The 27,519-nt window shown below is 39.2% G+C and overlaps 1 protein-coding gene across 1 annotated transcript; it reads right to left on the bottom strand.

Annotated features, from left to right (window-relative positions):
• Window positions 1-11,480: 11,480 nt before the first annotated feature.
• Window positions 11,481-26,837, bottom strand: LOC107038644 (toll-like receptor 6). The gene is made up of 3 exons (XM_015257863.1): window positions 22,165-26,837; window positions 12,934-13,005; window positions 11,481-11,494 (listed from the first exon to the last, which is right to left on the bottom strand). Exon 1 carries the CDS (start codon window positions 25,844-25,846, stop codon window positions 22,178-22,180), a length of 3,669 nt encoding a protein of 1,222 aa, XP_015113349.1. The 5' UTR covers window positions 25,847-26,837; the 3' UTR covers window positions 11,481-11,494; window positions 12,934-13,005; window positions 22,165-22,177.
• Window positions 26,838-27,519: the final 682 nt, after the last annotated feature.

Genomic DNA, 27,519 nt, shown 5'->3' with positions numbered 1-27,519 from the left:
GCATTCAACGAATCACCGAATCGTCATGGTAACCGCTGTTTTCGCTTGTTGCCCGTAGGAACACTGATCCAATCCATTGAATTGAGGTCACCGATATTTCGGATGAACAAGAACAATATTCATGTTCGATTGGTTTAGGATCATCATTGCAGAATGATTTCACTGTTTATTGTTATTGGAAAACTTATTTCAATCGTTGATATGCAGGAAGATATGAGAAAAATTTTATACAATTTGGGGGCACTAGCGCCACCAAAAATTGATAGTGATGTTCTTTCATTGCTCCTTTTTTCCTGTCAGATTCGATAGTCCTTTTTTGAATACATTTTTTATAATCGTTCTCATGGCAAAAAGGAACACGACTGATGAGAATAAATTCCGTTGTAGTGCTTGCTGACCCATATATTAATTTCTAGGTGTGACACGCAGCGTGTGGTAGTGCGAATAGCCACAGCGTAGAAATTACGGTGAATCCGCGGGAAAACGTCCCGTATACCCACAGTCAAAGTTACCGTGGACCGTGTAAATAGACACTGCCAATGACTTATTCGAATCCCATCGTTTATTTGATTGCAATAGACGATTCATCTTATTCAAATAAACCATTTTTCTATGCGTACTATATTTGATGATTTTACGGGTTAAAATAATATTCATATCGAAGCTTCATTCATGTTAAAAAAATGTTCATTCAAGGTTACCCCACGGCTAAATAAAACTAAGCAACAATTACCGAAATAATTCTACCCCCGATCTTCCGGTTGAAGTTCTGATGAGAGAATAATCCCCGAAATTCCCTCCCAAAAATGTTCAGCCTCACTCTCCATGAATATTCCATTCAGTTGATTCCCTTGTTAAATGAATTCAAATTCAATTAATTGGAACACCCCTTGAATCACAATGACACGTCAGACACCGAGACACTCCGTATCAACAAATTTAGGTACGTTATATCCTACAAAGCGTTGTAAAATTACACACGCGCGGAATGAACCGGGAGGGGTTAGTTGAAAGCGAGGTAGTACACACAGTCCCATCACTACCGTGTCTACAATGCTCCCGCCGTCTTAGACGCCCTCAAAGCAGACACAATTTCGAAATTGTTATGTCAGCTTTGCCACTCCGCCACAGACAAACTGTATACCAATGACGGACAAACATACGACCACATTTCTCAGCTTTGACTGAATCGCTTACCGCATCTGTCTCCCTCAGCTCACCATCTGTCTTATTCGCATTCTCCTCGTTCCTTTGACTGTTGTATTTTGTGTTTTGCTTTCATCGGTGTAAACAACATACTGGAAGGATGAGTGAGTCCCCTTGAAGATGCCCTGGAGAGAGTTTTCCACCGTAAGTCGAAGTAGAGATAGTGAAGTAGTTGGTTTTAATTAGCTGAGCGGTTCAGAAGGTATTTTAGTCATGGTGAGAAAAATTCGGCGGTGAAGTTATAAAATGGTCGAAGGATTACCTGGGTTCTGGATTATTTATGCATTCATGCATTCAAAAGGTCAAGCGATTTTTTTAAAATCCGTTCTAAAAAAAACATACATTGTTGGAAATTTTTGTCTGAATTTTCCGCGTCAAATTTCGGTAATTTTTATCATGTTTGATTTCTAGTGAAATTTCAGAAAATGTTGTCATTGAAAAATTAAGAATGATCTGAAATCAACAGAATGCTTGATTTTTCAGTTCATCCCTTCCGTGAAAATTCAGAAAAATCAGGAAAATTCTGGGAAAAATTGAACATTTGTGTCATTTTGTTTCTGAATATTCATGTTCCATTGAAAAATCAGTCAGGTTGTGAAATTTCTACCTGAATCTCCTGAAAACTCATGGATTTCCTTAAATTCTACCTAAGACTCGAAATTTCATAACTATTTTCCCCTTAAATCGGATTCAATGTCAGTCTCATGGGAATTCCTACAATATTTTCCATGCCCGGTGGCCTGGCGTAGTGGTTAAGGCCGTTGCCTCACAACGGATAGGTTCCAGGTTCGATTCCTGGCCGGGTAGAATGGTGAGATCTAACCATTTTTAAAGTCTTGATCAATCGCCATATAGTCTCATCAGACTCGAAGCGATATAAAATAAGCATAAAAAAAAAAAATTTNATTTCTAGTGAAATTTCAGAAAATGTTGTCATTGAAAAATTAAGAATGATCTGAAATCAACAGAATGCTTGATTTTTCAGTTCATCCCTTCCGTGAAAATTCAGAAAAATCAGGAAAATTCTGGGAAAAATTGAACATTTGTGTCATTTTGTTTCTGAATATTCATGTTCCATTGAAAAATCAGTCAGGTTGTGAAATTTCTACCTGAATCTCCTGAAAACTCATGGATTTCCTTAAATTCTACCTAAGACTCGAAATTTCATAACTATTTTCCCCTTAAATCGGATTCAATGTCAGTCTCATGGGAATTCCTACAATATTTTCCACAAAATTTCGAAAGCGGTTTTCATGAGTACAATCGTCTAGGGTCCAATTTTCATGAAGTCCGCTGAACAAACAAAAGAGTTGAATACATTCTATTATACATGAATAAACGAATTGTAATTGTCCAAATCGTTTAGGTCAGACTAAAATAGAATAATTCTACTTTCTCAATATTGTAGTTACTAAACTTTTCTTCGAACAACGTTGATTAGAACTAATAGCTACAATTATGAGATTATCTCACATTTTTTACGTTAAGGATAGGAGAATCTGAATGCAATACAGTAAAAATGAATTCTTGACCAAAAATCAAATATTCTGTACTAAATCACGTGAAATTTTCAATTAATTGAGAATTCAAGAATATATTGTTATTCAAACTTCCCCGATTTTTATTCATTTTTGGAATAACCGAATTAAAATTTGAGCATTCCGTTGACTCTGTCATCAAAGTGGGAATTTCCATTCACAAAATTTATCGAAATTCGAGTCGAACTGTGGCTTGATAAAAATTTCGAAGAAGTGAACGAAACTTTCCGCCAAAATTTCATAACAGTGAAATAAATAATTGCAGTACCAAATTTATCATTCACAAATCTCTATTCTATGAATTCTTCAGTGAATTATCGATCGGTTCAATAATTCAGTGATTGCATTTCATTGATGTAATAATTGAATTTTAAACAATTTTTTTTACAACATCCGTGCTTTAATCAGGATAACAGAAAAAGCCATGAGTGAATTTATAAAATCGTCAATGTATCACTTGAAACTTCGATTGATAATGCACTCATGTCCGGAGTGAATAATTCTGCGGCAAAAGTCCAGACGATTTTGCCTCTTCAAAAATTCTCCACCGGGATTATTCGTCAGTGACTTCCCTGAAAATCCTGATAATTTTACAAACCTTCTTATCGCCAGTCCTCCTAAATTAATCTTCACCAAATGGGAGCGCTAATGGACCAAATCACGTTTCCCCGCAGATGTAAATGTGAATTCTATTATATATTCCGTAATAATCTCCAACAGCAAAAATAGCACCTGAGGATTATGCGCCACTAAAAAAAAATATTAATCAGTTTTAATACCACGAACACGTAAAGCATCTCTAGAAAGCACTATTCCAGCTTGCAGTCGAGCATTTCACTATTTAAATCGAAATAATCCCCCATAACTGAATATTGCACTCAGCTAAAAGCATTGATCCAAAGAAATAAGTCGAAAGCACGAGAAAAACCCCTGTAATATCCATCACAGTTGACTAACTCTCTCGAACCACTTACCAACTCCCCCGTAATCGACTTATCAATACGTTTGATATACTTCGATCCATCAAAACTTTCCTACCTTCTCCCTGTTTCGGCATCCAACAACACTCCCGTCTAACGCCACAACCCCCCTGTCCCCACTTCCGCAACAGGTGTCGATTTCAAATTAAGATTAAGACATCGAGTCACGAATCGAATCAACTCCAACGGTATGTTCGGTGCAAGACCGGTTTTTTCACTTTATTTTTCAATGGGGAAAACTTCAGCATTAGAATTTGAAGAAATTAAGGGTCCTGTTTCGCGCTGTGCGTCATTTTTTTTTGTTACAACAGTGCACACCATTTTGAAAGAGAAACTTCTTCAAAATTCCCTCATTTTATGACGGTCGAGCCATAAATGCAAGGGGTTTAAGGAAAGTTGGAAGGACAAAAATTTGGTTTCCCTAGACGTGCAAGCAGAACGTGCCCGAACGAAAATTTCCGGACCCCTGCTTTTCCCCAGCAGCAAAAAAAGGGTTTCAGTTGAAAATATCTCCCATGCTTTCCAAACAGTCAGTTTAGTCACGCCTTTAAAATTTCTTCTAGCCAGGTAGTTTAAGCATAATTTAACCAATGAGAATCTGCATATCTCTTCTTATTTGAACGAACAAGAGCTTCAATTTTCTGGTCTACACTGTTAGAAATTTTTAGAAATTTTTAGAAATTTCATGGAAAATATGGTAATAATAATAATAATAATAATAATATGGAACTATAATAATTCTCATGAGAATGACATTAAATCCGATTTACGGGGAAAAATGGTTATGAAATTTCATGTTTTAGGTAAAATTCAAAGAAATTCGTGAAATTAAAAATTTCCGTCTGAATTCCCGAAATTTTTATCGTGTCCAAGTTCCACTGAAATTTCAGGAAACCTTGTCATTGACAAATAAAATATTCCACTGATTTTCTGTTCAAATGATCTGGAAATTAATAAAATACTAAATAAAACTAATGATTTTTTAGTTTAATTATTCCGTGAAAATTTAGAAAGTTCAGGGAAACATTGAAAATTCATGTCATTTTTTTTCTGAGTATTCATATTGCACTGAAAATCCAATAAAGTTGTGAACTTTCCGTCTCCCTCCCACTGAGAACTCATAAATTTCCGTGAATTCTACTTAAAACTTGAAATTTCGTAACCATTTTTCCCTAAATCCGAATCAATGTCACTCTCATGAGATTTTCTATAACATCTTCCATGAAATTTCAAAAAATTTGCAGCAGTGTGCCTCGTTAATGTTATCCAACAAGTAATTTTATGATGATCGCATACAACTCCGACGACCCCTTGTATCTACAATTTCATCATCTCAATAATAAACCATAAAAAGACAATCGATACATTAAACTCAATGTTCCATAATGTTTATGCGACAGAGAAAATGATTCGACAATGGGTGAATGGTCTTATAATCGTACAGGTTATTCTGCATGACTTACAAACCTCATTAAAATTCTACATTGGCAATAGCCAAGTGTGGTCGTTTCATAATATACAATTGCATGTGTACAGTACACGATTTAAATCATGGAGAAAGAATGAAAAAATAAAATATCTCAAATGGTATGGGTCTCCTCTGTTCTTCTCGTTCGGCCAGTGTTCAACCCCCTTATTCGGTATCTCATACCGGTTTTCTCGTCCATTGTGATCATCCATCTATCCGCAGAGCATCGAGATGCACAGCGCGGATAGGAAATACTTCTGTAGATATTTTGCCTCTGTTATTTCTTGGGTTGTAAAAGTCTGTTGTTACCTTGTGTGTAGCACTACTGTAACGCAGCCAGTGTCAAGGACCTGATGGGAGATACAATAATGTCGGTGTAGTGGGTTTACCGGAGTTGTTTGATGCTCCTTGTTTTTGGATTCCAGATGTCAGTCCTCGGGTTCAATAATTGGTTCGATGAGATGGAATCGCAAGGTCATTAGGGGAGACGGGAATTTTAGCGGTATTTTGTGAGAGGGTTGGGGAATATAGCATTGCATAGTCTTGAATTGGAATTGTTATTTTGAGTCGAATTCCGTGACAATGGTCTATCCGATTATGAGTAGAATTGAAATGATTTAAGTTGAGAGACGTAAATTCATGGAAATAATTGTTGGTGAGGTAGAAAGCACCTTGAAGCAAGTGATGAGCCTTTTGCTTCTCTTACACAGCAAAAACGAATGTCTGAATTTTACACACCTTTTGTAGACATTTTTCAGGCACTAAAAAACGTTTGAATAAAACGAAAACGTGTCTGAATTTCAGACGAACGGGTGATCCAAACATCGTAATTCATGGATAAAATTCAAATAAATTTCCATTTTATTCAGACGTTTTTTAGTGTCTGAAAAATGTCTGCAAAAGGTGTGTGAAATTCAGACATTCGTTTTTGTTGTGTAGAATACGAAAAAGAGAATTTTTCGTCACTTGTGCGCAAAGTGACATTTTACGCATGCTCCGCGTGCGCACAATCCCGCTTTTCACATCTTGTGATGAAAAATAGAGTTCGACACTCATGGATAAAGTGTTCTTTAATACTTGGAAGGTTGCACACACCTCCCACGGGTCAAAAACCACTTTTACACACTCGAATCGAAATATACCAATTTCTGAATTTTGCACGGAGAGAAATTTTTTGGAAAAATTCTAGTGCTGATGTTGGAAAGAATCTCAATCCACTGGCTATGAAAAATTCTAGTGCTGGTATGGTAAATTTTTAAGGATTTCTGTGAAAATTTTATATAAATATGGGAAACATTCACGTGTTACTCAATAAGATTTCCACTGCCGTCACTGGAACCTTTCCCTGGTCGTCACTTTGCGCCCTTCTTCCCGTGCTAACACTGAAATTTTCCTAGATAATCTATCTCCTGGAAATTTCCAAAGAATGACATTTCTAGTGAAATTTCTAGAAATTTCGTAATTGAAAAATCAACTATTGAATTGATTGATTTATAATTTGATTCGAAACTCGATGAAAACTGTAAATTTCAATTAAATTATTCAGTGAAAATTCGAAATAATTTAGAAACTAGAAATTAGAAAAAAATTGACGTTTCGTGAGTTTTTCCCCCTTAAATTGAATTAAACTTCGTAAAAACTTCACAAAAACATTCGATTTTTTTTACTAAAGTTCTTACATCGTTCAGAAGAGTTCCGATGAAAATTCCTGAAAAGCCAATACCCAACGCCTATTAGCCCCTAGGGATAATTTCTATTAAAATACATTTTTCTCGTAGAAGACGAAAAACAAAAAGTCTCCCTCGGCGAAAAGCTCCACCCAGTAATGTCGACCATAACAATGATTTATCCGAAAGTACATTGAACAATATTACAAGAACTAATGGAGCGATTCTCCGAACAAATAATGCAGACGATCAATATTTGTTGTTTATGAAAGAGACTCTCCAACGTAACATAAGTTCACCCCTGCGTAATACCGGAAAATTCTCTCGTGCATTTCCCGGATTTAACCCAACATTTGTTTAACCCCATTCTCCTGTTGTTTGCGAGAGAGAGAACCCTGCCATTTACCCGGATCTTCAAATGTTCTCTCAGGACAAAAATAAACTCCCCTTTTTTTCCCTCGCTCTCTTTTTCTCCAGCATTTCCCCTATTTTTTTCCCCATTGCCAGTGGGCCAGAGATCGCATTCATACTCGAGCCCAAGGAAATCTCTTCAATTCCACTTCAATTTCACTGTTGAGATAGTTACCTCTAGTATACGAAGAACAGGCATTCCTTCCACCCCCCGCCGCCCCCTCCTATTACCCCTTTCGGCCATGTTGGAAAATCCCAGAGCGGAATTGAATATCCTCAACGACCTACTTCGTTATTTGCGTCGAAGCTGTAACGTGTCCCCTTCATCCCCCCAGCTCCGCAGAGCATTCCCCCCGCCCCATGTTTCTTGGCTTACTCCTCTGACAGATTCCTTTTTAGCCCCGCAAGGTATAAGCAAGTCGCACGGTTATTCCAATTTCACTGTGCAATCTCTTGTGTATTCATTCTTTGGACTGTTTCCTTCCTCTCCGTGTGACCCCTTCTCTCTCTTTTTATAACTCCTTGCCAATTTTATTCAGACAGTAGAAATGAAATTAGGTATTTCAGTTGTGGACTTGGGAGAACATTTTTGCTCGTGATAGAGACTTTCAACGACTAAAGGATAGTATTTGCATGGAAAAAGAGTGCAGTGAAAATGATACAGTTATTTAAATAATGCTCTGTATGGACGAATTTTCTACTAATTTCGATAATATTTTTCTGCTCAAAATTGTTGACTGAAATTTATGGTAGACTTGTTGGAAATTTTTATCACATTATAGTCCTGCTGGATTTTTGTGGCTCAATGTATAAAAAAAGCACACGGGTTTTCCAATTTGAATGTGCAATTTCTTGTGTATTCATTGGACTGTTTCCTTCCACTCTGTGTGACCCCTTCTCTCTCTTTTTATAACTCCTTGCCAATTTTATTCAGACAGTAGAAATGAAATTAGGTATTTCAGTTGTGGACTTGGGAGAACATTTTTGCTCGTGATAGAGACTTTCAACGACTAAAGGGTAGTATTTGCATGGAAAAAGAGTTCAGTGAAAATGATACAGTTATTTAAGTAATGCTCTGTATGGACGAATTTTCTACTAATTTCGATAATATTTTTCTGCTCAAAATTGTTGACTGAAATTTATGGTAGACTTGTTGGAAATTTTTATCACATTATAGTCCTGCTGGATTTTTGTGGCTCAATGTATAAAAAAAGCACACGGGTTTTCCAATTTGAATGTGCAATTTCTTGTGTATTCATTGGACTGTTTCCTTCCACTCTGTGTGACCCCTTCTCTCTCTTTTTATAACTCCTTGCCAATTTTATTCAGACAGTAGAAATGAAATTAGGTATTTCAGTTGTGGACTTGGGAGAACATTTTTGCTCGTGATAGAGACTTTCAACGACTAAAGGGTAGTATTTGCATGGAAAAAGAGTTCAGTGAAAATGATACAGTTATTTAAGTAATGCTCTGTATGGACGAATTTTCTACTAATTTCGATACTATTTTTCTGCTCAAAATTGTTGAGTGAAATTTATGGTAGACTTCTTGGAAATTTTTATCACATTATAGTCCTGCTGGATTTTTGTGGCTCAATCTATAAAAAAAGCACACGGGTTTTCCAATTTGAATGTGCAATTTCTTGTGTATTCATTGGACTGTTTCCTTCCACTCTGTGTGACCCCTTCTCTCTCTTTTTATAACTCCTTGCCAATTTTATTCAGACAGTAGAAATGAAATTAGGTATTTCAGTTGTGGACTTGGGAGAACATTTTTGCTCGTGATAGAGACTTTCAACGACTAAAGGGTAGTATTTACATGGGAAAAGAGCCCAGTGACAATGATACAGTTGATTCAAATAATGCTGTGTATGCAAGAATTTTCTACTCATTTCAATTATACTTTTTGGTTTAAAATTTTTTGACTGAAATTTATGGTACACTTCTTGGAAATTTTCATCACATTATTGTCTCACTGGAATTTCAAAGAATTTCGTCATCAGAAATTCAAAATTGTGTGAAAAAATCAATAGAAAGTGGAATCTTCAGTTTAATTCTTCACATGGAGAAAAAAGCTTTCATTTTCAGCAATATGTCACTAATTTCCCTGGACATGTGACCGATTCTCAGGAATCTATAACCAACTATTGGTGATACTGTTGGAATCCCTTTAAAATTCTCCGGATTTCAGAATTTTTGGAAAATTAATTTTTGGAAATTAAAGAAGAGATTTCTCAGAGTTTTCCTGACTTTTCACTAATTTCTCCGGAGTAAGTAAATTTAAATTTACAGTTCCCACGGATTTTTCCCTGAAATTATGAATTTTTAATGACAAAATTCCTTGAAATTTTAGTGGAAATGTAACTTATTGGACATTTCCAAAACTCTTACCAGAAATTTCAGTGGAAAATTTTTAACAGCGTAGGCTCTTTTGTGACACAAGCAATGCCACCTCATTTTAATAAAAATATCTCTGAATTCATTATATTTTTCAACGGGAGGAGCGGATTTTGCGGAGTTGGAATAGTACTTCAGTGGCAATTAGGATACCCCTCGAAAAGGTGTTTTTTCGGAATAAATTCAAATGGTGGATAAAGCCCCTTCACTCCACAAACAACGGCCCCAGCCATATTTCCCTTCTTGGGCTCTTGAACGACCGATTGAACTTCAATACCCGCTCGAGAGAGGGGCATCAAGAGGATAAGAAACTGTAAGAGGGCAGAATGAAAATAAAGAAAACGTAAAATGGAGAAAACGGTGAATGAGGGTTTGGGATGAATTGGAAGTTACATTCGATATTTAGGATTTACTATCGGTTCAGAATTCCTATAACAATGGTACACGGAGGAGAAGCTTTTCATTCCGGAATCTACAGCCGTTTTACTCCACTCAAATGTGCTTTCCTCTCGGGACAATTTTTTTTGTGAGAGACTCGATTGAAATAAAATAAAAAAAACGGGAGGAGAATGTGAAATTTCCATACCATCGACTTTTCAGGGTGTATCTGGAGGGGGAGGAGTATACTCTGGAGGTCATATTGTAGTGAATACAGGAGTGTGTCGCGGAGAAGCGCTTCAGATTTGAAATTTATCGTGAGCTTTTATGCTTTCGTCTTTTGGTCCCTGAAGTAAACCCATCTCATCTCATCCTTCTCCCTCGTTTTTGACGTAAATCAGGCAGCTCTTGCATTTCTCTTGGAGGCTATAAAGTTGTCTCAACAAATTCACTGCGGGAAATCACATGAATCATTTTTAAGAACCGTTTCAAGGAAAACGGAATTTGTGAGATCTATTGGATGAAATCTATTGGAGAACACGGAGGAAACAGAATATTCATTACTAGAATAATTTTCATTTGGGGAAAACTTGGATTTGACGTACATTTTGGAAATTCAATTAAATATAAATACTACAGGAAGGAAAAAGTTGGGAAAAAATTACCAAAAAAAAGAACTAATTATGGGGCGGAGTTAAGTCCCAGCTTTTTTTAACTCTATATCGAGAAAAAAATGGAGTGTTAAAAATTTTTGGCTGCAATTTCCGATCCATTTTTTGGATTTTTTTTAATTACATTTCAACTCCACTGAAATTTCAACGAAGTTCGTCTTTGAAAATTTAGAATTTTATAGAAAAATTAGTCAGAACTGTAAATATCGGTTTAATTGTTGCAAATTCAGTAGAATTTCGCACTGATTATTCATGTTTTCTTGTTTTTGTGGACGGAAAAGTTGTCAGCGAAGAATAAAATACACATGTAAAATATATAAATAATTTTATTGTTTTATAATACACTGTCCTATCTATATTACAAATATACAAAATTTGTATTTACATTTACAGCTCGAGGTGCCTGTGCCCCATCGGAGCTCTGAACAAACAAGAAGAGTAGCGAAGAATAATTTTCCATAATTCTTTTTCATTCTCATTAATTTTTTTTTCATTTCATTTCAATAAACACGATCGTCGGCTCAACGACTGCCCGTTAAGAAAGAGAAAAATGGTAATTCGTTGTGATACAAGATACGAGGAGTATGCTGATTCTTGCACTAATTACGTTTTTTTTCAACTACGAAAGCTATCACGATTTTTTTTTCATTTTTTTCTTTTCAAATGTAGAAATGGCTATTAAATTGTAATCGGCAAATGGCATTATGTGTACTCCAGCGCAATAGTAAGAATTTCTTCATGATCATAAGTAGATAGAATAGTCTCAATACTCTGGAATCCTGGAATCAGAGGAGAAAAAAATGCATGAGGATTATTGAGTCGAGAAAAACTTGTTAATGCTCCCGGGTAATGAGCGAAAAGTCTTCGGAGGTTTTGAACAATTGGAAGTTTCTTAATGAGGAGAACAGGCATGAGTGAAATGTGTGATGAGTGGAAAGTCCTCAGTCTTCAAAATGAATCTTCAATACCTTCCGACCAAGCGATACCATCTGCATGAATTTTATCTCATTTGGAAATTGAATGAAAGAATTTTCGAATGGAAGACAATCGACAGCTCATTTCGCCCCGCTTTCCTTTGATGAAACTAAAATATTGGGTAGTACTCATTTAACAATGAGAAATTGAAGTTATCCAAGGACTTTCGTTATTTTTTTCCCAGTGAAATACTTTTCTGCTTTTGTATTCACACATCAGAGCTTTCATTTGAGTCCCATTTAACCCTACGTTTGCGAAAATTTTACAATGATTTTATTATTTAAACTGCACAGGTCTGAATTGGAAACTCGATATCGAACGGTTAGAAAACGTTTTAAAAATTTGACAAAAATTGGAAAGTTGACGTTTGGAGAAAGATTAATGGAATAATTAAAAAATTGCGATCATCATTCCGAAAAAAATAAGGTTTAAAATTTAATTATTTATTTATGAACTACGAATGTTTAAAGAAGTAATAATTTTGCGCAAAATGTAACTTCAATGACACTGAATATTCATAATTTTTGTCAAATTTTCAACGAAATTGTAATTTTCAGATCCATATGACGATGAAAATTCTTTAAAATAGTGATAGCTCAGGCATCTATTGTTCTGAACTGTCAATCTATAAAAAATTCAATGCAATGAAATGTTGAATCCTCTCAATGGGTTTAATAATTCAAACTGTTATTAAAATTATAATGATAGTTCAACTCATAACAAATAATTTCCTGGAATTTCCAAAATGAATGACATATTTCTTAAATGATTTCCAATTGAATTCAAATTCGCACCATTAAAAATTCAGATCTAACTGTTTCCTAAATTCCCAAAAATTTGTTACAGTGTATTTAAACTTTGAATATCTCCATCAGATTAATCATTTCTATCCATTAGAAAATGTTTCAGACAGCTCCAAAAATGGAAAAAAATCGATTTTTCGAATAAAATCTCTAAATTGAAAATGAACAAATTTCCAAAATTAAATCCAACGAGTAATCCCATGAAATTCACACGTCCCAGTAGTAATGACCACGTGCCCTCGAAGACACCCGCCCCACGAAACTCCCTCGACGTACCACTCTTTTCCACCTCCAAAGACCTTTAATTTTTCAACCCGCCGAACGACAAACGATATTTGCATTGCCCTCTGCACTCGCTGCCCCCTAACCCCTCTGATATTCCAATTTGCAGGTGGGCGTTGCCAACGACTACAATAAAACTAGAACAGATAAAAACTCACCTTCTCTTCCGTGATATCCAGAGACTCCATACGTGGATAAAGTCCGATAATACCTCTGGCTAGGATTCACATCTGAAACAAAAGGAACAGTACGAAATTGAATCGAATCTCCTTCTCCAGCAAACCGCTCTACTTTTATACATCTACAATTCTTTTCATTTCCCATTTCATTTCTCTCCCAACACCAATACCCAAGCCCACCGACTGGTGCAAAGGGTAGAAACAATCTTTACAGACGAAACTCTATTTCGTAATGAAGAAAGGTTCAACGGAATTCCATCATGAGAGAAAAATTCCGGTGTTTCTGTCGGTTGGAGAATGAAACCTTTGGGTGGTCGAGGAAAAATCCACAGGACGCTGCGGAATTCCGTATACTGTAATAAAATTCCTCTCTCCCCTATACATATGTGCTCAACTTTCAGCACGTAATCACACCCGCGAGATATACCAAAGGTACAAGGGAAGAAAAAAGAGATAAGATTCTTGTTTTCTTTCACGTCCTTCTCCATCGGAAATTTTCCCCTATGTATTACACATGTATGTGCACTATTCTTACTCTCGTATTTGACCACGATTCCAGCTGTCGCAGCTTCGATCGTTCCCCCCCGAATTTACGATCCTTGAATTACGATCCCCAGGTTTCTGGGGGACAAGAGGGTGTGTCGAGAAACGTTTCAAAGCAGCGTAAAATATCACATTCCACGTACCTCAATTTTACGGTTTTTTGAGGATTGGTAAATACATCAGGGGCTCCGGTGAAAGGGTAAATTCGTGCAACAGCAGATTTTTATTTGATGCCGGAAAAATCGCGGGACGATTTATAGATTACTTTGTCATTTAATGGTGTACAACAATTTATTATTTACGCCCAGCGTGGGTTGAACCTATTTCCCTGAGAATAAGTCCCACAGAGAGAGAATATTCCACTGGCATGACTGGACTTTGCGCTTTCACATGGAATTTTATGTGATCTCGTCACCGTTGTTTTCTAGCATCAAATGCAATTTTCCACTTCATTCTTCTCCACTTCTTCTGTCCAATCCCACATTTATCCTCTTGCATTACTATTTCTCACTCCTCAATCCCCCGGAATCTCCTCGACTGATCCCCACGAAAATTATGATTTTTCCGTTTCAATAAAACAGTGTTCATCTCGATCACGGTTATCCACGGAAAGAATATTAAATTATTTTTTATTGTGGAAACATAGTCATTCTCAATATGAGAAATAGAAGGCCGGACCATACCCGGCACACAAAGATTTGAGGACAAATGAAAAACTACGACGTGCTGAATGAAAAAATACAGCTGACACAATGAACTCAAGTGTAGTGTCCATATGTCATGTTCCTTTCGTGATTAATAAAAATTCATCATCTTTCGTGCTATTGTAGATATTGAAATTCTAAAAACTTTCCCATGAAATAGATAAAATTATTGTCAGGAAATTACTTCTGAAATTTCAAGTAAAAAATCCTGAAATTTTTAACAATCATTCATTTCCACGCAATTTTCATGTCTTTTGCTATTGAAAAATCAGATGAATTCTGCAATCTTCAATGGAATTGCAATTTTCAGGTCCACATGATAATGAAAATTACTAATTTGAAAATTCAAGTGACGTTTTCCCTGAAGTTTTCACTGAAATTCACTGAAAATTCAGTTGGATGTGTTCAATTTCCGCAATGAATTTGATAATCCTAAATGTCATTGAAATATTAGTGATAATTGAAAATGGAAGACCCAATTATCCTGAATTTCCAAGCTGAATGAGAGATTCTATGAACGATAGGATTTTAAATTGAATTCAAATTCAGAATAGTGAAAATTCAAGTGCAACTATTGCTTAATTTTCAAAAAATTTCCAACAGTGTATCAGCACAATGCGACTCGAATCAATTTTTTTCAATGTTTGTCAATGTAACAGTTGCATTTGAACATTCAGACATCAATTCCACTCATAATCCTTCCCTCAATCGAAAACAATGTGTTGAAACTTCTTCTTTTTTTCTCTAGAACCATTTTCAGAGATCACCTCTTCTGCAACAATGTCATTTCATTTCGCGCAGATTCAATTTCAACAAGTTGTCATCAGTTAAAATGCGTAACCTGAATTCCTCCACCAATGTTCATTCCGATCCACTCGCAATCCGTCAACGAAATTCAATACAAAGGAAATAGAATTCCCGCATCGTGTGAAATATCGAATTCCCCAACCCCGACGAGAAAAATCCTGTAAGCTACAATCTACACCCAGTAATTAAAAAAAACCCTGATCAAAGGCAAAAAGTCCCACAATAATAAACCTTGAGTACAGCGTTGACAGGTAGAATGAACCTCCCCTTTTTCTCATTTCATTTCTTTTCCACGATCAAAGTACCATAGATTGAAAAGCCGATATTTTTCAAGAGTCCCAGTGGCATAAGCACAGAGAGAGGACAGCTGTAACGACTGTGGAAGGCATGTCGCAAGCGCCACCAGGCGAGAGAGAGAGCGCCCGAGTCCGACAGAAAATGAAGAATAAAAAAAGAAATTCAGGGGGAAGAAAAAAAAGAGAAGAAACCCCGGGAGAAAAAAAGTTAATGGAATTTGTGTAAGAAAACCCCCGGGGGATATTCCGTCGCAAATATCAAAGAGTGGCCCAATTATTGTCGAAGCGATCTCTTTTGCTCTTTATATCCCAGTACGTGTGCAGCGTTGAGCGCATTCTGTCCAGTCAAAGGCGTAATGCTCTTTGAATGAACGCAGAGAGGAGAAATAGAGAGATGGGTGCAAAAATATTAAATGAAAGGAAACGAAAAAAACTTGAAAAAAAAATGCAAGCAATACAGTCCTGGGAATGAGTAGAAGAAAATGCCTGGGGAGGCCCTGGCGTGACGGTAGATAATCGTGAATCAACGAGGAAACGCGATGAACAAAGCATCGACTAAGTACCTCGTCAGCGGGTGTAATTTTTTTCCGCCTCTTGTCGTCGACCGAGAGGTAGAGGGGGGCGCAACTCTCGAAAGAAAAAAGTTGAATTGTCCCATCGTCCGTGTTGGCACATGGCTTACTAGATATAGAAAAAAAAGTGAAGGACAGAAACTATGAGAAGAGCGAGAGACCGCCTGGAGGGTAAGAAGAGGACGTGGTAATTTGTAAACTCGACGTGTGAGAAAAGTGGGCAAAACTTATAATAGAATCATCTTTTCAGCACGACCTGTCTCCAACAAGGTCACTCTGTGAATCTGGGGCTCCATGTACATGGATCATTCTTTTTCACTTCGAGCCATTGTACCTTTTCTCTTATTTTCCGAGAAAAATAAAAATACATACCGTTATCCTATTCTACCAGGCAATGGAATATTCGACCGTAAATTCGACACAACTATTATTCAAGAGGTGAGGCTTATACGCAGGTTGAGAGGATGCGCTTGGCGAGTGGGAAGCTGAAGATCCAGCGAAGATGCTGGAGATGGAGAGAGAAAAGAAAGAAAAGGAGGAGGAAATCTCTGGTTTGAAGGAGACCGGGGCGACGGGGGGAAGGAAGCCCTTATTGAAAACAGGCTCAACGGCCGAGACCCATTATTCCACCAGCATCACGGTCCATTGTGCCAAGGCGTGAGGCTGTAGAGTGAGCATCTGCCTGTGTCTATCGGTGTCTTTGTCTCTTTCGCTCCGCTGGTTTCTCATCCTTTGGCCATATTGTATACGCATGTATGCACGCGATCGCTCGTGTTCTCGTAACTTTAACAATTCGAAATATTGCTTTTTTTATCTCGTCTGAGGGACTTTTCGACACGCATTCCTCTTGCTTATTGGGGATGCGTGAGGTTGGTATTATGGCTTGTCACAGATGATCAATTTATTGTAACTATTGGTGCTGAAGTGTAGTGTGTTTGGGGGAGGTTGTTGAATACTGTAGGAGAAAAAAATACTTTGTTCATGATTTTCCTGTTGAATGGAAGCATTGGAAATGTCAAATCCAAAATTTCCCATTTTTTGAGGCAGGATAAGTAGTTTTGGCCTCAGAAGTTCGAATATGCTATTTTTAGACCATGCGCGCGCATGTATTTATGCATGTGTGTAGCGGATAATGTAGTTACGTATGCAGCGGATCGTTGTTCGATGATAATTGAAAAAATAATTGTTTAAATGAATCTAATTGTGATGTAAAATATTTTTCCCAATGCCACCTTGACCGAGTTTAATTATGAAATTGATTCCACCATCTGTTGTTGAAAAAATTGTTCTTAAAATCGATATTCGAGGAAAGGTAAACAATTTTAACGTTGGGGCATTGTTGGCTGCCAACGTTGGGACAATGTTGAATTCAACGAATCATTGAATTCAATTTAAAATACATCGCCACAGAAACTCCATTCGGAAGCAAATGGCTAATTTATTGACAAAAATATATTGACTGTTGTGTAAAAAGTAATTTCCTACTCGTTTAGATTTTTGCAAAGGCAATTTTTGATCTGCTTGATTCATCGTTTTCATTCACAGCGTATCCACTTTGTTAGTTCGAAGTCATCCGTAAAGAACAGCCAATGAAAATAGTAACAGACTAGCTTGTCAAGGCGTAAATGAGACTCGACGACAGAAGGAAAGAACAAAATTAAATGTTTGTCTATTGACCAAATTTATGTTCTTTTGTCTCATTTCTAATTTGATGTTTCTCCATCGTCATTTACCTTTTCTCTTATCCACCCTCGCGTTTCGCCCCCAGAGACTTTTCGCCACGCATTCCTCTTGCTTATTGAGGATGCATAAAGTTGGCGTTATGGCACAGGTGATAAATTTATCGTAACTATTGGTGATAAAGTATCGTGTGTTTGGGGGAGAAGGTTAAATACAGTAAGAGAAAAAAAAGCTCTGTTCACGTTTTTTCGATTTTTTAACAAAGGCAATTTTCGACCTATTCGGTGATTCTCTCATCGCTTTCATTTACATCGTTAGACCCACTCTGTTACTTGGAAGTCATCCATAGAGAGAAGCCAGCGAAAATAATAACAGATTAGCCTGTCGAAGCGTAAACGAGACTCGACCCCAGAAGGAAAAAACAAAATTGGGTGTTTGTCTATTGACCGAGCACATTTTCTTTTTGTCTTATTTTTGATTTGATGTTTCTCCACTGTTTTTTGCTTTTTCCCTTACCCACTCTCCCTTTTCACTCCCACTGTTTACTTTATGACCCTCTCACGAATGTTTATACGACGTGCACAATCGATTCACCGAGTACAAGGCTTTCGCCCGGGTTTTTCAATTGTTGAAATGTCGGAAGCAAACGAAGTGACGAAAATACATAGACCTCCCACATGCGTATGAATGAGCGAAAAGGTAAATCTCACACTTATGGAATTGTGTTTTCCTCCATTTTGCCAGCTCCCGATAATACGATTACATTGTTTTTGACGGTTCGTGAGGGAGAGAATAAAAAAATTTCGGTTCAAATAAGAAAAGACCGGAAACGGTGGATTTCTCACGTTTCTATACCCTCATCTCCCCATCCGTATCGTATTCGAAGGTGATGTTCCGTGATATTTGTATTAAGATTGTGGATGGCGATAGTAGAAAGTGGCAGAGAAATCAATTAATGCCATGTGACGCAGGAACTTGTCTGCAGACTACACCCTTTTTCGGCCCTTCTCGTGCCCCCCGGGGTTGTTTCTCTCTCCTTATCGCTCTCCCTCACTGCGGCAATTCCGGAATTTAATTCACGTCACGTTTTCCCCAGTGTGCTGATTGATAGATTGATTGTATTTCCAAATTCTCGGTGATGCTGCACCTTATGGTGCCTCCCTTTTTTTTTCTTTCGTTATCTATCGTAGCCTCATCTTCTCCTAATTACCTCGGGCTTCGTGCTGAGACTGACTGAGCTGACTAACGAGGAAGGGGAAATTGATTCTTCATTCTGTGTAGTTTCCTTTCTTCTCCCCTTTGTCGCAATTTTTTCCTCGGCTCCTGTAGTTTATTGACTTTATCAACAATTTGCGGGTGATCATTTTCCTCGTCACATGGATATAAAAGTTGAACGGTAATGGAATTAGGAAGAAGTTTTCGGCTGAATGTACGTGATTGGTAATGAAATTGGAAATATTGAGGATCGATTTTCTCGAAGAATATTACCATTACGGGGCAAATTACATGATAGTAATTTTTTTATTGTTACCATGCACTGTTGAATATTTTTGGCTGAAATTTCCGGTAAACTTTGTGGAAAATTTCGTATCATTGTAGTTTTACTGAAGTTTAAAGGGACTTTGTCATTAAAATTGCCGAATTTTATGGAAAAATCACGAAAGTTCAAGAATTCTCATCTGCCCGCTGCACAAAAATTTGGAATTTCATTGAATTCCCTGTGAATTCCTAAATTTCCCAATTTGTACACAAAATTTCAATTTTTTTCCAACAGTACAGAGTAATTCTCCCTTAACTTCTTTTCTCCAAATCGATATTAATATTTGTAACGGACTTTCGCGAGAGAAATTGACGTCAGAATCGAACACCAACCGAGAAAAACATGTAAGAAGCCGTTTTTCTCCGCCATCATTCTCTTCATTCTGCAACTTCCGTTTACCATTGAATCATATTTCAAACATTCTTCAGCTGCACCCGTTTGTTTCCAATATAAAACCTCGTGCATGAAAGTTTTTTGGATACCTCATCCCCATGGAATGTTGTTTGCCCGAACCCCGTTGAATGCGAATGGGATTCCTCCCGAATTCCCATTTTCCCTGGTATGAAATTTTCAGAATGCTCTTACCCGTTTCAACTACTCCAGACAGATAAGATACACGTAAACGTAAGAAAATGAAGAAGGAAAAGTCTCACCGTCGAATGAAATGTAACAGCGGTACAGTTACGAGCAATTTGTTCGAATATGTGAGGTACAAAAAAAGCCGAGAAACACGAGTCAGCGCGGCTGAAACAGCGATGGAAAAAAATCCAATTTCTCACGTTTCTATTCCTATTAATATTGATTTTCCCCGCGCCATTCAGTAATAAATGCACATGTCATTAATTAACTCTCGGCCGGCCATAAATGTCTCCATTGAATCGAGCGTTAGTCATTCATTATGAAAACTTCCATTAATCCGTGGAAATGCACTTCCAGCATAAAGTCCACACCTTTTTATACCAACCTCAACTATTTCCAACTGCTGAGAGCGATTCAAGCCTACATACACCATCGCACTCCCTCGTATATAAATGAACCCTTCAATAAAATCTCTCTCCATTAATGAAAAAAAAATCTCAAACCTCTTCACCCGAGCCCATCGACCATGCACTAAGTTAGTTACATCAGTTAACTTTCTCATGAATCATGAGATAATCCAATTTGGCCTTCAATTATCGAGTCGGTCGAACTGCGGTATTTAATCGATTGCATTGCATCAATCCACCCGATGCACTAGGTATAATATCGATTTTGGCGGGAAACTTTGCTCGTCTACAATTTTCCCCCGACCGTTCCCCTGCACTCGCCCTCCGGTGAAATTAATTGAGAGTCGTACAGCGGTTCTCCCAAGAGCCATAACGTCTTCCAACAAGCCCGTATCATCCCGACAAAACTCAAATCCGATGATACGACAAATCGCCCCGTAATATTCCAGCAATTAATATCGTGACGACTGAAAATTAATTAATTTCGAGCCCTGAATACTGAAAAAAAGATATACCTCAAAAGACCGAATACGTCGCACCACTTGATCTCCATTGATTCTGAAAGCCATTGAGCCTCACAAATAACCGTAGAATATAAAAGGCGCCCGAATCCAATGGCCCTCAACAAGATGACAGAGGAGCCGCGCATGAAATAGCTATTTTTTCTCACCGCTGCAACCTATCGAGAATATCCGGGTTCTGTACGACAATAAGTCTCTGGTCCCCATTGTGCGTGTAAATGTATTTTTTGCGTAATCCCAAAGAGAGAGAGAAGGGGCCCCACAAATGGGGGCGTATCGATGCAGCTTATCGGTGGCTGAGCCGTTAATGGAAACGAGACCGCGTGCAGACGCCCAAGTTTAATGCAAAATGAAAAAAAAAACCTCTCCCACCGTCACCCCCTCGTCCCACACCCAACTGGAATAACCACCATTTCGCAGCCGTACGAGACACACGTGCTTATAGCCAACGGATTCAAGCATGCGCCAGCGATCCGTCATTCGGTTGCAGCATTGCGTTGGCGTGACACGTCTCATAAAATAAAGCTGCGAAAAACAGGCGGAGGGGGAAAAAAAGAAGTGGATGAGAGTCAGTAGGACGATATGTAACAATCCCCAGCTTATTCGCTCTATTTTTCCATGCCCTCGGTCCCTCCACCCCCGATCTACCAGCGGACCGATAAAATTCGTGGTAGGAAATTTGTCATGCTCACGGTTCATTGGATAATCCTCGTGAAATTTATAGAGCAACGTACGAGACGACTCTTTGTTTTTTCCCCGGACGTATCATAGGAATATCATAGAATGGGTACATAACGCCCGACCTGATAAAAGTAATTGGAATATATCTGAATACCCATGAACATCCAGGTATTAAGTTATATGGTTACTGCGAGCTACTCGGCAACTCTATAAAGGTGAGAATCGAACGAGAAAGCTATGGTTGATAGTCCAATGGTCCCAACATCGTCCCCCCTTCTCTGCCCCCGTATTTCAGCTCCACCTCCCTTCCACCCCCTGCACCACCCAGAGGCAAAACAGCTCGTATATTCCATCATATCTGATTTCCCTCAGAAACTCACGGTATCTCTCTTCCACCAACTCACACTAGCCCCCCCTGTCTCCCCCTGCCGTGCAAATGTTGTGAGAAATCAGAGATAGAGGTGAGGTAGTGCAAGTGCATCATCTGTGAAATATAATTGTACACCTCGTCGCATCGTTCAGGTAGCGACCTGTCGATTTCATCGTGCAATATTTTCTGCTCCATAAAATACATTCTCGTTAAAGGGAAAAAGGGAGTGAGTGAGTAAGATAGCGGAAGAGCCTCGAGGCTGTATTTTTCAAGTGCCTCTCACCGCGTTGTTTATTGCATATACATTCATGATGATCTGATTTCCCCGTCTTACACGATCAAGCATGCAATTCATAATCTCATTCTCAGCATCAGTGATTCCTCGAGGGCAATATTTTGTATTATCATAATTCATAAGATTTGTTGGTGCGATACGTCTGGTGCATACGTTAACACCCGAAAAATAATGATACAGCAATTGTGTAGTGAAATGTAAAACAACAAATTTACCTAATTTATGGTCCTATGCCCACAGATGCTGTGTTGGCGGTGGTGGTGGTGGTGGCAGTGGCAATGGCCGATCCAATACTGGTATGGGTGATACATCGGGCATGGCAAATTTAAGCTTCTGCCAGAAGAGTTTGTCACCCCACACAAGTACAGTGTGCGATGAGATCCTTTTTCTAAGATCAGCGTCAAGATCACGTGGGCAAACACCACCGACAAGCAGAAGTATGACTGATCTACCTTTACCCCTGAGTGCCTCTCTCAGGGCTGATTTAAATTCAAATCTCGCCCACTCGCCGTGCAAAAAATTACGTGACAGAATGAGAATAGTACGTCTCGAAGAGTCAGCAGCTTCAGCTACAGCGTCGGCAACATTAGCACCAGCACCTAAGTCTCGATAATGTAAACACAGACGATAGGATGACTCAAGACCGGGCACTAATACCCTCGATACAAAGTTTTCATCGACTGCTGAGTAAGATATATAAGCGTCAAATGGCTTTTCACGATCCTCGAATGCAGCAGTTTTGTAGCAAGCACGAAGTCCACATCTACTTGCTGCCCATGTTCTGATAGTTCTGCGATGTCGAAATGCACCGCAGAGTAATGCAACCATGGCGAAGAAAAGTACAGCTGTGGCCAGTAGGAGTGGCAGATATGCCTCCAAGGGACGCGTCTCAATAGCTGATGTTGTGCCCCTCAATGCTGCGCAGTTTATTACGGATCCATTGGCTGGAAGCGTTATCGGCATACCAAGTGCACACGTGACCCGTTTCCAATCGCTGATCTTAGCTGTATTCTTCGACATCCAGTCACGCACATGATCGAGATATGTACACTCACAACTCCATGGATTATTTGAAACGCTAATGTCGACTAGATATGGATTCTGGGCGAGTTGCCACAGGGCAAAGGTACCGAGACGATTGTTGTCCAGTCTGAGGACCTCCAATTGACGTAATTCGAGGAATGTCCCGTTGTCGATGTGGGAAAGCAGGTTATTCTGGAGGTAGAGCTCCTTGAGATTCTCCAGTGGCAGCAATTCAACCCCATTTAGTTGGGCAATCTTATTGTTCTCAAGATGAAGGACAATGAGACGCTTAAGACCACTGAATGTGTGATTGTGAATGGCAATTATGTTGCTGTCATTGACATACAGTACCTCAAGATTTTTACGGCCAATGAACGAGTGCGATGTCAGCTCACCGAAGTTATTGCCGTCGAGGTAAACCTCGGTGGCGTCCATCGGAAGTCGTCCGGGTAGACTTTTATACCCCGAGTTTGAGCAATCAACGACATTAGCTGACCATGATTGATCGTGGTAGCACGTGCAGTTGGTTGGACAAGTCATCTCACAGTCGCATGCATCAAAGTCACAGCAGTGACAGAGGGCAAAGCAGTGTGTTTTGTACGTACAGAGAAATTGTGATGGTTTAGCTTCGAGGAGGGGTATGAAAGAACGATGTCTATCATAGGGGAGCCGGCAATATACTGATTCGAGGTCCATGACCCTTGGATGCTGTCTCAGGGGCAACGAATTTATCCTCTGAAGCCATTCGAGCGTACAATCACAAATGAAAGGATTTCCGCCGATGTAAAATTCTGGTAATGGACGATTCTCGGCTACTTGCGCCAACTGGAACACTGAGAGATCCATCTTGACTATCTGATTCGCGTATAGATCAACTCGGGTGAGATTCTCCTTGTCGTGAAAAGTCTGCGGTTCGACTGTATGAATCAAGTTGTCGTTGACAAAGAGGAGCTCTATTGAGTCGGGAACAGATTTTGGATGGATTTTCGTCAATTTGTTGAATGACATATCGAGTGTCTGCAGGTGAAAACCCACCGGTGAAACACCAAGATCAGCGATTTGATTTTTGTGGAGATCCAACCACTGGAGACGCGTCGGCAAAATGCTGTAATCAAAATGTTTAATCATGTTGTCGGACATGTTAAGCCACAGGAGGCTTGGAGCATCGGCAAATATGCCAGATATATCCTGCAGAAAGTTGGCATCCAGTCTTATCGCCTGCAATGCTGGGCTTCCAGAAAATGCAGCATGCTCTACATAATCAATTTGATTTCGCGCTAAGTTGAGAATTTGAAGTGCTGGCAATTCGGCGAGTGCCTCTTTGGTCACATTCACAATCTCATTACCAATCATACGTAATCCGTATAAACTGGACATGCCTCGGAATCCAGGCTTCTCAAGGCTTTTAATTTGGTTCTCACCCAGGTCTAGTGTTCTCAGCATACGCATGTCTTTGAGAGCAACGGGTATTGCTTCGAGATTGTTGCCTGACAAATTGAGGTCCTGCATGCTGGAACAATTTCTGAAAGCATCTGGATGAATACCCTCGAGTAAATTCGAGTCCAGTGAGAATAATGACATGGCAAACAGACCATTCAATGAATATGCGTCTAAGTAAGTGAGTTTATTGTGTGCCAAGTCCAGTGTGTGAAGATTACTCATTGGTGAGAATGTGTCAGCAGGTATTGTATCAATCTCATTGTGATGGAGATTGAGTATCTGTAGTGTGTAGAGATCTTTGAATAGCGCTGGATCGACTTTGACAATTTTATTACGTGACAAATCCAGCAGCACCAGACGAATCAACCCAGCGAATGTTCCAGCATTGAGCCAGGAGCTCGTCAATGTATTCCTTGATAGATCCAGGGTGACAAGTTGATTCATGTCAGCCACAAGACCCGGCGCCAGTGCACTGATCGAATTGTTCTGAAGCCGCAATTCCTTGAGTGTATTCGTAGCATCCTTGAACATTCCAGAGGGAAGTGCGACAATTCTATTACTCGATAGGTCAAACACTTCCAACAACCTCAAGCCCCGTAGTGCACTGTCATCGACCATGCTGATTGCATTACCGGATATATTGAGTGTCCTCAGTCGTTTCAGGGCTGAAAATCCAAATGGCGGTAGCACGGATATTTGATTATTCGATACGTCCAAACTCTGTATATCGAGAGAACACGCAACCGGTAACACTGTTGACTCTAACTCTCGTTTAGGATGATTTCCAACGTAATCACTGAACCCCAACTCCGTAACGTCCTTTAACATATTCCACGACACATTGAGCGACACTAAATTCGCCAGTGGACAGAATATACTCTCCGGCAATTGCCATATATTATTGTGCGACAGATCAATTTTCTCAATCAACGGTGTCATATCGAAGGCACCACGCTCAAGTTCAAGACTGAGCTTACTCTTCTTACCATTGAGACTTTTAAGCGTTAAATTACGCAAATCCCGAAAACCGTTGAGCATTCTTGCTGGCCAATAAATGAATTTGCATCCAATTAAGCGAAGTTCACGTAGACGCCAGAGATGAAGAAAATCTTCGACAATTGTCGAACTTGTACCAGTCTCTGGATCCCAATCCTCGCAAATGATATTCATCGTTGTGACATAGTCACTCGTTACACGTGATAAATTTGAATGAGGCGAATTGTCACTATCGATAAATCGATAGACACACGTTAACGCAGCATCGCTCTCCCAATTGCAGTGCTCAGGTACTTCGAATTTTGGTGGTGGTGCACTGGTAACAGCCAGCACATGACATGCACCAAATACCAAACACCAAGTCAGTCTCATGGATAATGATAGGGGTGATTTTTTACCAGTGGACTTCATCGTTTGATGATTATACTTCTTGCTCATTACCGTCTGGAATTCTCAGCAAATCCACAGGGCTCTCATTACTCAAGTGTTTCTTCCTCTACCCTTGGTGTTTTGTTACATCCAAGAGTTACATCGAGGTACTAGTGACAACTGCACAATACCATACTTCCTTCTGGCATTCTATAAAAACTAGATGCCCTGTGGCAAGCATCTCGGCACTTGTATTTCCGCTCGTCTGGATTTCTACCTTCTCCGTTGTGTCCCTCTCGTTGCTTTACTCGCTCGATCTCCCTCTTTCTTTTCTATTCAAACCAACAATTGTCCTTCCTCCTTGGAAATTATTCCGTGCACGCCTCTTCTCTCCTCTCCTACTTCCATTCGCCGTGCGGAATGCGAAACCGTTTCGCGCTTCACCCTGCAACTCCTCGTTTTCTTTTAACTCTCGTCTACTTTTACCTTCCCTTCCTTTGTTGCTTTTTGTATATGACTTTTCTTATAACTCCTTTTTATCTCATCTCCTTTGTCATGACCGAGGTAACGTTACTCATACCGTGACCAGTGTTGTTTTCCTACGAAAACCGTTATTGTTGGTTACTAATTTACGAGCTTCTCTGTGACATCGTAAGGGATATGACAATGTACCAGTGAGCCGAGGAGAGTATCAATAAACACCTTTACCGTGATAAGCCAGGCGTAGGCAATCGATGTGGTCAGCGAGGTGAGTGCCATACATTGTGCACAAAACCCTCTGATTTATTCACCCCGCGGGGTGCACAAAAGCCCATATATCTTGGATCCAGGAGTGTTCCGTACTTTATATCACATCACAGTTGTTGTTCAAATCCGTCGTAAATTATTCACATCAACATCCTAAGGACACCTATCACGCACTGAAGAGAATCCTTGAAATCCCGAAAATTCAACTTCACTATTCATCCCTCGGTGTTCTCCATTTGTTAGGAGGTATCAACAACAATTCGTATTCCAAATTCCGTAGGATCGGTGAACAGAACAGGACCTCTACGATCGGAGGCCACCGCACGACTGACGGGAGATTTTCGTGGTCTGTAACTCGACGCAGCGTCCGCCAATCGTCCCGTGCGCCCCCTTCCCCCTTCAGAACCCTCTCGCCATCGTTCTTCCCATTTCTCTCGCTCTTTTCCAAGTGGCGCAGCCGCCTAGTATTCTCCCCCGTATAACAGAACAGTGTACCCAGAGCGAGTGGCAAGCAACGCCGCTAAGAGGTATATTCGCAGCCGCTGTGGCTCCTGCCACACGGTGTACAACTGCAAGAACCGCTCGCGCATAATAACTCTGATGCTATGACGTATACGAATCCTTGAATGACGAATCGAGGGGTTGAGGGGGATGCTGTATGTCAGGAACCACTGCTCTTTTCACTGCGGATAATGGAAAGCATTTTGGTCGTTTTGAATTCGGAACTGGAGATGAAATCGAGAGGAATTAGAGACGATTCGGGTGAGGAATGGTGGCACTCAGGGATATTCGGGTACTTTGGGTATTTTTTCGCCAGCGAAATGCTTTTTTACTTTTGTACTTTTGCGTCGGGACATCTTGTAATGATTTATTATTTAAACTTTGCAGGTCGGAATTCGAATCTCGATATTGTACCGTTAGAAAACAGTTAAAAATCTGAAAAAAATTAGAAATTTTATTTTTGGAGGAAGATTGATTAAATAATTGGGATTTTT

This window comes from Diachasma alloeum, unplaced genomic scaffold (genome assembly GCF_001412515.2).
Source record: "Diachasma alloeum isolate Michigan unplaced genomic scaffold, Dall2.0 Dall_scaffold_00286, whole genome shotgun sequence".
Taxonomy (NCBI): domain Eukaryota; kingdom Metazoa; phylum Arthropoda; class Insecta; order Hymenoptera; family Braconidae; genus Diachasma; species Diachasma alloeum.
The sequence above is the reverse complement of the archived record's forward strand: the minus strand, read 5'-3'. Positions and strand labels throughout refer to the sequence as shown.

Excerpts from the sequence above, each read along its gene's own strand:
- LOC107038644 (XM_015257863.1), bottom strand. The coding sequence starts at position 25,846 with ATGAGCAAGAAGTATAATCATCAAACGATGAAGTCCACTGGTAAAAAA.